Source organism: Sciurus carolinensis, chromosome 10 (genome assembly GCF_902686445.1).
Source record: "Sciurus carolinensis chromosome 10, mSciCar1.2, whole genome shotgun sequence".
In the NCBI taxonomy this organism is placed as follows: Eukaryota; Metazoa; Chordata; class Mammalia; order Rodentia; family Sciuridae; genus Sciurus; species Sciurus carolinensis.
Window position 1 is genome coordinate 108675249 of NC_062222.1, and position 13593 is coordinate 108688841.

At 34.1% G+C, this 13593-nt stretch overlaps 1 protein-coding gene across 2 annotated transcripts in view; it reads right to left on the reverse strand.

Annotated features, from left to right (window-relative positions):
- Positions 1-1583: 1583 nt before the first annotated feature.
- Positions 1584-13593, reverse strand: part of Ube2k (ubiquitin conjugating enzyme E2 K) — a 58669-nt gene continuing 46659 nt past the window's right edge. For both annotated transcript variants that reach the window (XM_047566515.1, XM_047566516.1), the window contains 3 exons: positions 7896-7995; positions 3519-3647; positions 1584-3191 (listed from right to left, as the gene is read on the reverse strand). In XM_047566515.1, the coding sequence (XP_047422471.1) occupies positions 3117-3191; positions 3519-3647; positions 7896-7995 (304 nt within the window). In that variant the 3' untranslated portion in view covers positions 1584-3116. The remainder of the gene's footprint in view (positions 3192-3518; positions 3648-7895; positions 7996-13593) is intronic.

The following is a 13593-nucleotide window of genomic DNA, read 5'->3' on the forward strand; positions in this document are numbered from 1 at the left end:
GACGATTCTTAACTTCCCATGTTGCTACACAGGATTGTGAAAACATTATCATACTTCCTACAGAGTTTGAAAAGCTCAAATCAGGCATACGCTTACAGTCAAGATCTGCTTTTCACATTGGTAAACTTATTAAGCAGCCTAAACAGTAATATAATACACTGCATTCTGTAGTGCATAAATAAGCAAAATGTAATTGCCAAATCCTTCTTACGGATACTTAAAAAGAATTATTTTGCATAGTTTTAAGTGCCATCAACAATCACATATATGAAAAACTTCAGAAAAAGAAAAAAATTAAAAAGGCCTTCTTTCATTTAAAAAATTACTTGCCTCAAAAAGAAAATACTTTTTCAAACATTTAAATATCCTCAAAGGTGTTGTGTTTGAGTAAGCCATAGTCACAATTCTAAACATTTCAGAGAGTCAACTCAGAGCACCTAGATTAGTGCCAAATTCCTCAAATATCTATATACATACGACTATGTATTTAGGTCCCAAACTAGAATTTGTAATATTTGTACTAACATACAAGTATTTCTTTTTCCAAAAGTTAGGCACATACTCAGGAAACAGACCTGATTATAATAAAAGCCTATTGTAGTGTCAGTGTATTAATACTAATGTGCCTGGTCAAAACAGGATCTCATTGTGGCGGGGGACAATTATTGAGGGCTTTTAAAACTGACATATTCTAAAACATTGAGAATTACACAAATAATTCCCACTGGGGTATCTTTCCTTCTAGGCCTAAATATTTAGCATTCTTTTTCCAAACATAATTAAGAACAGAAGGAAAAAGAAATTGCCTTACTTTCTGTATTTGGGGAATTACATCTATCTACAGAAAAGTGAAAAAGAAAAAAAATCATGAAGACAGTGGAAAAGTTAACAGAAAGGAAGGACCATCGTCACATTTAATGTAACTAAGGAAAATAACTTTTTATAATGAAGATTATGTAGACTGTCAAACCAAATATTGTACCTTCCAATTTCTGTGTACTGGGGATGCTGAAGTATAGTCAGATGCGCAGATATAATAGAAGGCCAATGTGCATAAAAATCAGCAGGGCAGAGCTGCCTCCAACAGCCAAGTATGTAATGCTTGACTTTGGTAATCTGAGTTCTCTCTCCTTTGTGTAACCACAGACAATTTAAACATACCCTGATAATATAGGCAAATAGTAAAATGGATAGATGTGATATTTTAAAAAATCCAAATAATACTAATATCTCCAAGTCACCCTCAACTAAATAAAGTTAATTCTAACCAAATGTGGATCAAAACACCCATATTTTCACACAATCCCATCTTACTTCAAAATATAAAGAAAGTTCAAGGTTTTAGCTATTCAAAATAAATAAAGAAAAATCTTGTTTCCTTTGGCATCTTTGGAAAAAAACTAAACTATAGCAATAAAAGGATGTGATTGTATATAAAGGAATATATGCTTAAGCAAACATATAAGGGAAAAATACATAGCAACTTGTGTTTAGTATGCAATAATATCAACTATAAGAGTTTACTGTTAATTAGAAAAGCCTTACAAGTTTTTGGAAGAACCTTCACATCTTTAACATTACAATATATTTAATAATGGTTCTTTTATTGCTTCTAGTATCAAGATTATTGAAAAGTCAAATGAAGTTATGCTGACTTAATAGGTTCAAAAATTATTTCCAAACACTTCAACGATTATAATTTAAGATAAATAACACTTGAAGAAAGCAAACCTTATATATGATTTTCAATATACAGCCTTACTTTAATTCAGTCTGATTCCATTACATTTTTGTTATTTTGCATTGGTCCTGAAAATTGAATAAGACTTGTATTTCTATGTATAGAACTGCCTGCATAAATCTACTTCAACCTTCATAAAATGGTCAAATTAAGTGTTTGAGCTTGCAAAACTAATAATTTTCAAACTTTTGAACTTAGCATGAAATGTAACTTTAATACGAATAGAAAGTCTGACTATATACAAGGTAAAGTTTTCAATTCTCATATTATCAGAAACATCATAAAGAAAGCTAGATTTATAACACTTCTATTCCTATGTGCATTTGAAATATGTACAATAAAACACCAACACAGCTTTCATGTGTTAATATGGGGAAGTGCAAGCAAGAGTGACTTTTAAAGTATCTGATAAAACAATCTCTATGAAGCCCAAGGATTAGGCTAAAAACTACCGAAATAATTCATTGCATCTTTCTAAGTTCTCAACAAAAAATTTCATTAGATTAAAAATTAAAATCAATGTCAAATTCACTGAAAATCTAAGTTGGGTTCTTTCCTTAAATCTGGGAATACTGCAACATCAAGTATTTACTGGTTTTGCAAGAGAAAATTGCCAGTCCCATTTTTACATTCTTACAAGAGTGTTTGAAAAACTGTGACAAAACATTCCTAAAATTGGAGTAAGGGATACTGACCCTCAGCACATTTCCCCACCAAGTACAGAGAAATTTACCATCAGAATATTAGCTGTGTTTGGTAAGTGGGGGAAAACAGATACAGTGTCCCAGTCTGTCAACAGGACATAAAGGCTCTGAATAGGTCACCATCTTCAATTCTGGATAAATCTCATATTTAAGAATTTTCTAATGCTTAAAATGGTGGTCTTTTCAGCTACCCATCCTAAGAAGTCAAGTACAAGCATGCAAGTAAATTCACAGGCACAGAGGATCCATGTTAAAAACAGTTAAGGTAGCTGTGATGCAACACCAACAATTTGAATGGCCCTGACACACTCAAAATATTATCTTAATTATTCAACAAAATCCTGAAGCAAACTCTTGCTAGTCTTGTTACACTGCTAAACACTAAAGTAGCATGTTTTTTCCATGGTTTTAGCTTAGCTCAAAGAATCTTTACACTATTAAGTATGAAAAAAAAAAATTAAAGTATTTCCCCTTTTTAAATTTACACAGACGTTTAATTAGCTTTATTTACAGAGCAGGGATTTTTTTTTTTCAGTCTCCAATGGTGCCTAGATAACATCATTAGGCAAGATTGCCAGTTTAAAAGAAATCTATGCAGAATCCTAAAAATAACAGATGTTGGTGCTCCTCAAGAAGAGGCAAGTTTGACTATCAGCAGCTCTCTCTAGGCCTCAGTTACTCAGAAGTAATTCTGTTGCAGTCTCTACATCCCATGATTTTGAAGACAAGGCCACTATTACTGCATTCTGTAAAAGAGAAGGGAACAACAAAAATCAAATCTCAAGGAAATGTTTTTTTTTTTTTAATACTGAATATCAATCACTATCTTTTTATTGACAGATTATTCATTATTTCTTTTCATAAGCTGCCTCACACTTTCAAGTGCTTAAAAAGTTTCTAAAAGCACTTGTAATCAACAAAAAGAAAAAATAATCACTGATTTTTAGTAATAGAAAAATTGTTTATAAAAACTAGATTTTTCTCTTACTTTCTAAACCATTTTTGCCAAAGATTTTCAGCAATAATTTAAAATCAATTTATATATCAAAATCAACATTCCCTTATGTACTTACCCTATCAAAGCCCATCGCACATAGGTTTTCTATTTTTTTGGTGTATTCTGGACTAGAAACTGGTGCTCCAGCATACACGTGTGCCCAAAGTCGAGCTGTTTGTTTGAACATTTCAGGATTTTGTTTGTACTATATGAGGAAAAAATGAATGACATGACAATAGTTATAATATTCAATATAGTAGTTATCTCTTAATTACCTAAGACCCTGCTTTTTTACAAATAAAATGAATTTACATTTAAAATGTGATTCATTGAGTCTGGCTCAGTAGTACATGCCTGAATTCCAGCAATCTAGTTGGCTGAGGCAGGAGGATTCCAAGTTGGAGTCCAGTCTAGGCAACTTAGTAACACCCTGTCTCAAAATGAAAGGTTAAAAAGGGCTGGGGATGTTGTTCAGTGATAGAATACCCCAGGATCAATCCCCAGTGCAGGGAGCAAAAGGGGAGTTCATTGGGCTGAGGGTTTAGTTCAGTGATAGAGCATGGCACTGTTTTCAATCTCCAATATACCCACCCTATAAAAGGGATTTACTTTTCAATGTGTCATTAAGGGAAAGACTGCTTAACAGGAAGCTTTGATTCATAAGATGGGTTGATAGAAGGACCAACAACAAAAAAGACAAAGTTAATTCACATTAATCTCCAAATTTCACAAATTAGCAAAAACCTAACATTAAGTGAGTTGAGGTTCAGTGAATTTGACAGATTTTTAATATTAAGAGAGAGATATTTGGAATGTTGCATAGAAGTAAACTTTATACAACTAAACAGACACTAGCTTATAAAATTATACGAATATCATCTAATAAATGGGAACAACTTTGGTACTAACCACAACTCAGGTTAAAATACTACTAGATTTTTGCTCTTTTCCTAGAGCTGTATTAGTATATAGTGCTTTCTTTCTTTTTTTGACTAGGCAAGCGCTCTAACACTGAACTATACCCCCAAGCCCAACAAGCACAAGTGAAGAGTGATTTAAGGAAATTCTACAACTAAAGTTCTTAGAGCATGCTACCATCCTTTCAGTAAAGGAAACTGAACCTTGGGGACTTTTACTGCTCCACTGAGCTATATCCGGAAGTTCTTTTAATGTTTTGTTTTATTTTGCAATAGGCCCTCACTAAGTAGCTGAGGTTGACAGAACTTGGAATGCTCCTGCTTCAGCCTCCCAAGCAGCTATTATACCATGTTTTCAGATAATTATGAATTCCCAATAATTTTCCATATAAGCTGGGAAAAAAAATGTAAATTCATACCCAAACACTCCAGGACCATCATGGGTTAGTGAAACACAATATTTTAAATGAGTAACTGTTTAAGTCACTCTAATATTTCTTTTCAATGTATTAAAAACATTTTGAATATTTTAAGACTCATAAGCTTTATTACATATTAAAATGATAATCTTGTTTCTACCATTAATGAATAACAAGGAAATAAGTAAAATAAAAATATTTTTGGAGGGTGGAGCCAGGGGTGCTTAACCACTGAGTCACATCCCCAAGCCCTTTTTAATTTTGAGACAGGTCTTCCTAACTTGTTTAGGGTCTCACTAGGTTGCTGAGGCTGGCTTTGAACTTTTTATTCTGCCTCAGCCTTCCAAGTTGCTGAAATTACAGGTGTATACCACCTTACCAACCATAATTTTAAAAATTTCACACTATTTTTGGCATTAAAAGAAACCATTTAGTTTAACTTCAACCTGTGGGAATGCAAAAATTGGAATTCAAGTAATATTACTTGACTACCAAATACAAATACATATGTACATATACATAAAAAACAATAATTCCATGCACTCTCAGAAAATTAACAGGACATATTATCAAGAATATATACGTGAAATAAAGAGTGGATAGAACTTAAAGGGAAAGAAAGAAGAAAAGTTTATAAGAACAGACAATGCATAAATTGAAACCTCACAGGATAAAAAGGTTTGTTAGGAGGAAACATTTCCCTTCAGGGGAAACATGGCAGACAGAATGAAGAGACACAAAAAGAAATTTTAGCTATTTCCCAGTTACTTGGAAGGCTGAAGCAAGAGGATCAAAGTTTAAGACCAATCTCTAGTACCTTTAAAAAGAAAAAGAAAAAGAAAAAAAAAAAGAAAGAAAGAAACAAAGAAAAGAAGAGAAAACCATTTGAAGAACAAGAAGAATTTAGGGGGCTGGGGAGATAGCTCAGTTGGTAGAGTGTTTGCCTTGTAAGCACAAGGCCCTGGGTTCAATCCCCAGCACAAAAAAAAAAAAAAAAAAAAAGAAGAAGAATTTAGCCCTGAACCTGTGTTTGTAGACAGTTCAAATCATGGAGAAACTGCAAACTAAACAATGTGGATTCAAGTAAATGATAGTGGAGCTACTAATAAGTTTTTGGTAGTAAAGTAAAATAACATTTATATTTCATAAAGCTGTTATCAATGTAGAAGATGGAAAAAAGGAAAAGGTGGACAGAGAGAACGGAAAAAATGAGCCAGGTGTGATGGAGCATGCCTGTAATTCCAACACTAAGAAAACTGAGAAAAGAGAATCACAAGTTCAAGGCCAAACTGGGCAACTCAGTAAGAACTGGTCTCAAAATAATAAAGTTCTAGGGATATAACTTGACTGTAAAGTACCAGTGTTCAATCCCCAGTTTAAAAAAAAAGGGGGGGGGGGTGGAAGGTGGAAGAAATGAGAAAGAAAAGGGACCGACCGATGGCTATCAGAGTATGTATGAAAACAGTGACAGAAACTGGGAATGCAATCAAGAGGGGAATTGAGGAGGGAAAGCTCAAGAGCATACAAGCTGAAGCATGCCCAACATAATCTGTGTTTAGTCTATAACATTGGGGGTTGGGGTGGGGAGACATGAGAAAGTCTCCAAAAGTTGTGTGACTTGGGTATTTAAATAAATTGGTGATAGTATCATAGAAAAATAAACTGATTTGCAGGGTTTAAGATTCTGCATTTAGTTTTAGTTTATTGTGTTGTAGTATCTAAGGGGCATTCCTACAGAGCTACTTAAGCAGTTTAAAAGAGATGCTCAGGAGAGTAGTCAATCCTAAACACTTTAACAATGTACAGGTGATAATGTTGGTGTAGATGTAATCATCCAAGTGAATACATATAATGCAACTAAAGGGAACAACATCAGAATCAGCAAACTATATTTAAAGTTTAAAGGACTAAAATAAGAAATCACTGTAGGAACTAAGAAGGAACAACTACGAATATAGGAAGAAAAGGACAGTATCTCAGAAATCAAGAGATTTCTAGGTTTAAAAAAAATGTTCAGCAAATTGTAATGGCTTAGAATAGGGTTTGGCAGTCTTTTTTAAAGGGTCAGATAGTAGTAACTTAAGACTTTCAGATCACAGTTTTCTTTCAGTGCTGCCACTATTGCTGGAAAGAACACAAGTAGTGGCTGTATTCAAATAAAGTGTTATTTATGAAACCAGGCACTACAACTATAATTTACTAATCACTTGCCTTAGTGATTAAATATCAGAACTGAAAAATATTTATTCTGTTTAGCAAATCAGAAATTCACAGCTAATGCTACTATACCACTTCAACACCATGGTAGGAAATGATTAAAATTATCACCAGAAGAGATCAAGACTGAATGAAGAAACCAGGCATGGTGGTGCACACCTGTAATCCTAGAGGCTCAAAAGGTTCAAAGTCAGCCTCATCAAATTAGTGAGGCTGTAAGCAGCCTAGTGAGACTCCGACTCAAAATAAAAAATTAAAAAAGGGCTAGGAATGTGGCTCAGTGGTTAAGTACCCTTGAGTTTAATCCCTGGTACAAAAACAAAAACAAAAAAACCCCTGAATGCAGGGATGAATCTCTGTTCACACATGATACATATATAATACAATATATGTAGTAAGATGTTAATTACAGAATCTAGAAGCTGGGGGGATGCATGCTACAATCCGAGCAATTTCAGAGGATGAAATATTGCAAGCTCAACACCACTCTGGGCAATACAGCAGGATAACATTTCAAAATAAATAGGTAAATCTACCTACCTAAATAATAGATACATGGGTGTTCACTTTTTGTTGTTAATATTTTTGTGGTGTTGGGGATCAAACCCAGGTGTGCATGCTAGGTAACTGCTCTCTTACTGAGTTACCTGCCTAATCCTCCCATGTACTTCTTTCAACTGTGCATTTGGAAATATTCATACATTAGAAAAACAGCATCTAACATGTACCCGATTAAACTATGTTAAAAATAAAAGTTATTTTTACATGTGACAAAATCATCTTACTATGAGAAAAGAAACCCTTTCCAAATTTAGTTTCAATATGCTCAAGGATTAACAGCACAAACCACTACAGAATCATCAACAGGTATAAGGAAGATTTTCAAAAGCACCATCTTACCTGATTTGCTACTACCGCATCTTGTGGATCATCCGGTTCTGCAGCTGCCAATAATGCTTGCAATGACAATAACACCGTGCGTAGAGTCATTGCTGCTGCCCTAAATTTCAAAACAGGAAAATACTCCAATTATAAGGGCTTTGAAAGGCAAAAGCAAAGTGGATTTTTCCTGAATAAAACAAAAATCTACTAGCATTAAGTTATTTACCTTACTTCAGTAGTTAAGTTACAGAAGTTTGTATTATATATACCAGCCTCTCTTTTTTGTTCTTTACAATGAGTTTTTCTATTTCTTTAGATAATTCAAATAATTCCATCTTGCACAGGACTTGTTTTTTCCTTATTGTTATCAATACCTTTCTTGTCAGCTCTATCCACTTCTCTAGATATAAAGTGAAAAAACATTAGTACTAAATAGCCTGTGGAATTTTCATTCAATGGCACTCCAAAAACAAGAAATATACTACTGAGTAAAAAAAATTTTTTTTTTTTTTGATACTCAGGATTGAACTCAGGGGCACTCAACCACTGAGACATATCCCCAGTCCTTTTTTGAATCTTATTTAGAGACAGGGTCTCACTGAGTTGCTTAGGGCCTTGCTAAGTTGCTCGGGCTGGCTTTGACATGTGATCCTCCTCCTGTCTCAGCCTCCCAAGCTGTAGGATTATAGGAGATGTGCCACCTCACCTGGTGTAAATATTTTATTTTAAAGGAAGTCTGAAGTCATGCCATGATATTCTGAAATAGGGTAAGCTTTTTGGTCAAAATGCAATACTTAATTCATGCTTCTATAAATGTATTTATAAAGACAATATCTTTATAAAGTAATTTTTACCTAGAAAAATATAGCAAATATTCTTGATATCTGTTAAAAATGTGTTTTACCAGGCTGAGGTTGTGGCTCAGTGGAAGAGCATCTGCCTAGCATGTGTGAGGCACTGGATTTGATTCTCAGCACTACATATAAATAAATAAATAAATATATAAAAGTCCATAAACTAAAAAATTTTAAAAACTTTTACCAAATAATATTAAAATATTTATAAACATGAAAAATATAATGCTGACATACCAAACATGTCGAAGAACATCAGTTTGCTTATTCTTTTTTTTTTTTTTATGGTGCTGGGAATTGAACCCAGGGCCTTGTGCATGCAAGGCAAGCACTCTACCAACTGAGCTATATCCCCAGCCCTGCTCATTCTTTTTAATACAAATGAGACCATTCCAAATCAGCCTTATCTAATTGGGTTCCTGATTCAGCCCACAGAACAGACAAAGTTCTCCTATTTTCCCACATTTGGTATATAAATAGGACTATTCTATATATTTAAGAGAAGTAAATTTATTTCCAATTATGTTTTTTTTTTTTTTTTTGGCAGGGCTAAGGATTGAACCCAGAGCCTTGTGCTTGCAAGGCAAGCACTCTACCAACTAAGCTTTATCTCCAGTCCAATTATGGATTTCTTATGGTAGTGAGTCCCAACTAAATGTTAATCCCCCAACTAGCAACATCAGTATCACTTGGGACCTTCTAAGTAATTGAAATTCTTCCCATCCCATACGTACCAAATCAGAAATCAGGTGTGTTTTTATCATGTGCTCTGACTGATTCTAACACATGCTAATGTTTGAGAAATACTGTTCTTTAAGCTTAACTAACAAAGACTGGTCTACACTAATGAAATAAAATCAGTACCACATTTGTTGATCTGTATTTTATATATTGAGAGAAAAAACATTATAAATGATTCTTTAAAATGTTCATAGAATAAAATTTTTTAGTGATCAATTTATCATTTAAGATAAGCTACAGGAACTGAAAAAACTGGCAGCAACCCTAAAAAAAAAAATTAGATACAATGCTAAATTAGTATTTAAAACAATAGAATTTTTAGAGGCTTTTCAAGTACCTATGACCTATGTAGTTTTCTGTAATGGAAATTTCTAACCAAGGAGCTAAATTTCCTAAAGAGCTTATACAAGTTGTTTTCAAGTCATGACATCTTTAGTATGGATGCTGTTAAGACAAAAGTTAAAACATAAAAAGCCAAATTCATTCTTTAAATATTTATTCTTGTCTTTCCATTATCACAATGAAGAAGAAAGTACATTTTATGAAGAGTACAAGTTTCATTTTATGTTTAATTTCAAACACAATGTTTAAAAGCATATACACAGCCAGGCATGGCGGTGCCCACCTGTTATTCCAGTGACTTGGGAGGCTGAGGCAGAGGATCACAAGTTGGAGGCCAGCCTCAGTAATTCAGCAAGGCCCTAACTCAAAATAAAAAGGCCAAGGGACGAAGCTTAATGATAAAGCACCAGGGGGTTCAATCCCCAGTACTTAAAAAAAAAAACAAAAAACAAACAAACAAAAAAAACAAAACAAAACAAAACACCACACACATCAAAATTGACTAGATGTAAAGGCATAAAGCTAATTGAAACCACCAAAAAAGGGGACTAAACGACAAAGTATCACAGAAATGAATATATAACACAATCCCAATAGGCTTTCCCCCCTTTTTACAGAGCTGGGGCTTGAATGTGGGACTTGTACATGCTAGGCAAGAGCTCTACCGCTGATGTGTACCCCTAGCCTACCCAATGGAGTTTTAAAGCAGCCTAATTTAAAAAGAAAATCCATGTGGTATTACTTTAAGTAAAAGTTACGCAACTCTTTAAATAATAAAGTTATAGCTTTTAAGGAAATGTATTTTTTTTTTTTTTTTTGCGGTGCTGGGGATCGAACCCAGGGCCTTGTGCTTGCAAGGCAAGCACTCTACCAACTGAGCTATATCCCCAGCCCAGGAAATGTATTTTAATAGAAGAAAATATTCACTGAAATAAAGTATTTCATATTATAAGTTATTAAATTCACAAGTTCATTTAACTTGCAATAAAAATAAGAAGGCATGTAAAATAAAAGCATATGTATTTTTCTTTTTAGATATATATGACAATAGATTTATTTTATAAAGTTTGACAAGTCCTTTATAACATTACATAGGCAGACATATATTATCTTAACAAGGCAACACTTTTCTTTAAAATTGGTAAGTTTTCAGAAGAATGAAGTTGGATTCTTATACCACATATAAAAATTAATTCAAAATGGACTTAACACCTAAACACGAGTTAAAACTAGAACAGAGGGCAAGTTTCATGACACTGGGTTTGGCACTGATTTCTTAGATATGGTACCAAAAGTTTAGGAAACAGCTTTAAAAAAAAATTCAGGAAACAAGGAAAAATAAGGGTAAATGGACTACAACTACCTGAAAATTAAATCAACAGGTAAATGCAACCCACAACATGGGAGAAATATTTGCAAATCATTTATTTGAATAGAGATTAATATCCAGAATATTGAAAGAGTTCAAGTCAACAAAAAGTCCAGTTTAAAAATGGGCAAGTTAACACACTTGATAGGCTATGAGTCCAACCAACTCATGTAGTTTGTGAATACAGAAACTCTCTTCTGACTTCTCCAAAATTTGCCCTGTTCACTTTTATCTTCTTCCTGGAAAGGATACTGGACAGGTAGACTTTCATGCAATGCTGCCATTTTTTCTACCCCAATTCCTGCCATTTGAATATCCTTGAAGACCTGCCAAACCACACAATACTTAAGTTCCTGGATCCTACCAACGCCAAATCTACCCATCCTCTATGATCTAAATCAACTCTGGGAGCAGGACATTTTCCATTGGTCCCTTTGGGCTTCCCTATCCTGCTTGCAGCTTTGGTAAACCGACCTATAATGTCTGAAATAATTGGTTTCTATGTAGTCTGGCTTCTGGGTGCAAACAATGGGAAGCCCTATCAGGAGATGGGAGAAATAGGACAAGAAAGTAACAGAAATGACCACCTAGAGATAACCAGTGTTAACCTTTTACAGTATAGACTCTTATGTGCGTATATATTAAATGGATTATGTTAAAGAGTTAACAGTGCACAACATTTATAAGTCACTTTTAAAATATAAATAAAATCTTGTCAAAAATAAAAACAAATGTTCATTTTAATGGCTATATTGGGTTTCAAAATATGTAGATTGTCTACATTTGGAAATGTTGCAATGTTGCCAGTTTTTCTTCATTAAAGAAAAATCTATAAAATAAAAATGGGCAAGTGGGGTTGGAGGTGCAGTTCTGTGTAGAGCACATGCCTAGCATATGCAAGGCCTCCAGTACTGGGGTGGGGCCTCTTATCAAATACTTCTCCAAGAATATACATATGGCCAATAGGTATGAGAAGATACACAATGTCATCTATCATTAGGGAAATGCAAAACAAAATCATCATTAATTAGTACCTTACAATCATTAGGATGGCTATAGCCAATAAAACAAAACAAGAGTGGTCACCAAGACCGTGGAGAAACTGAAACTCCTGTACTATAAAGGTGCAAACACTATGGAAAACAGTATGGCAGTTCCTCAAAAAATTAAATTGGAGTTAATAGATGATCCAGTCATTCCACATATGGGTATATATCACCCCCCCAGCAGCTTGAATAATTATTCGAACACCCATGTTCATATGAACAATACCCAAAAGGTGGAAGTAATCTAAGTCATCATCAGTGTACAAATGGATTTAAAAAAAAAAAAAAAAAAAAGTTCGGCTTTTGTATATACATATAATGGAATATTATTTAGCCATAAAAGGGCAATTCTGACACATGCTACAATATAAACCTTGAAAACACTGTGCTGAAATAATCTAGACATAAAAGGACAAATATTGTATTATTCATTAATATAAGGTACCTAGAGTAGTCAAATTCATAGACACAGAAAGCTTGGGGAAGTTTTTACTTAATTAGTTTTCCAAGATGAAAAAGACTTCTGGAGATTGGATGCACAACAATATGAAGGTACTTAGCATTATTCAACTGTATCCTAAAAAATGGTTAGAATGGACTGAGCTTTCTCTCTCCCACAATCTTTCGCACTCTTCCTTTCCAACTTGGGAATAGTACTCCTGCGAAAAGGGTGGCAAGAAGGGCCATCTCAATCAGGTGGTAATTAACCCAATATTCCCAAGTGCATTCTAAATAACATGCCCCTTTTGGTGCCTCTTTGAGTAAAGAGAACCAGAAATTTTCCACAAAAGGAAATGGGGTCTGCCTATGTGTTCACAGGCCCCAACAAAGTTATCTGGACCAAAGGAATATAGAGTGTCCCATATATCATACCCATAAGCAACTGTTGAGAAAATTTAGTAAGGATGAAACCTCACCAAATAAGCTTCCAACTTTTGTTACCTGTATTCATTCCCATTATAACTTCCAGACATCTACAGATAATGTGGATGAGGATTAAATGCTAACTGTCAGAACTATAAAGCTGCCAAAACAAAACAAAAATTTAAGTGATAAATTCTTCCCTTGGAGACTCGTAAATTCACTACTTTCTACTTCCTTCTATGTTCAATATCTTTCTATTTTGAAGACACTCAAACTATTAAAGACCTCTGGGGTTACCATTGCAAGAAGCAGAAACTAAGGCCCTGGTGGCACACACCTACACAATTGAGACCCTGTGTCAAAATTAAAAATAAAAAGGGTGGGAGATACGGATCACTGACTAGCAATCCCTGAGTTCAATCCCCAGTACAGCAAGAAGAAAGAAAGAAAAGAAAGGAAAGAAAGAAAGGAAGAAAGGAAAGAAAAGAAAAGATGGGAGG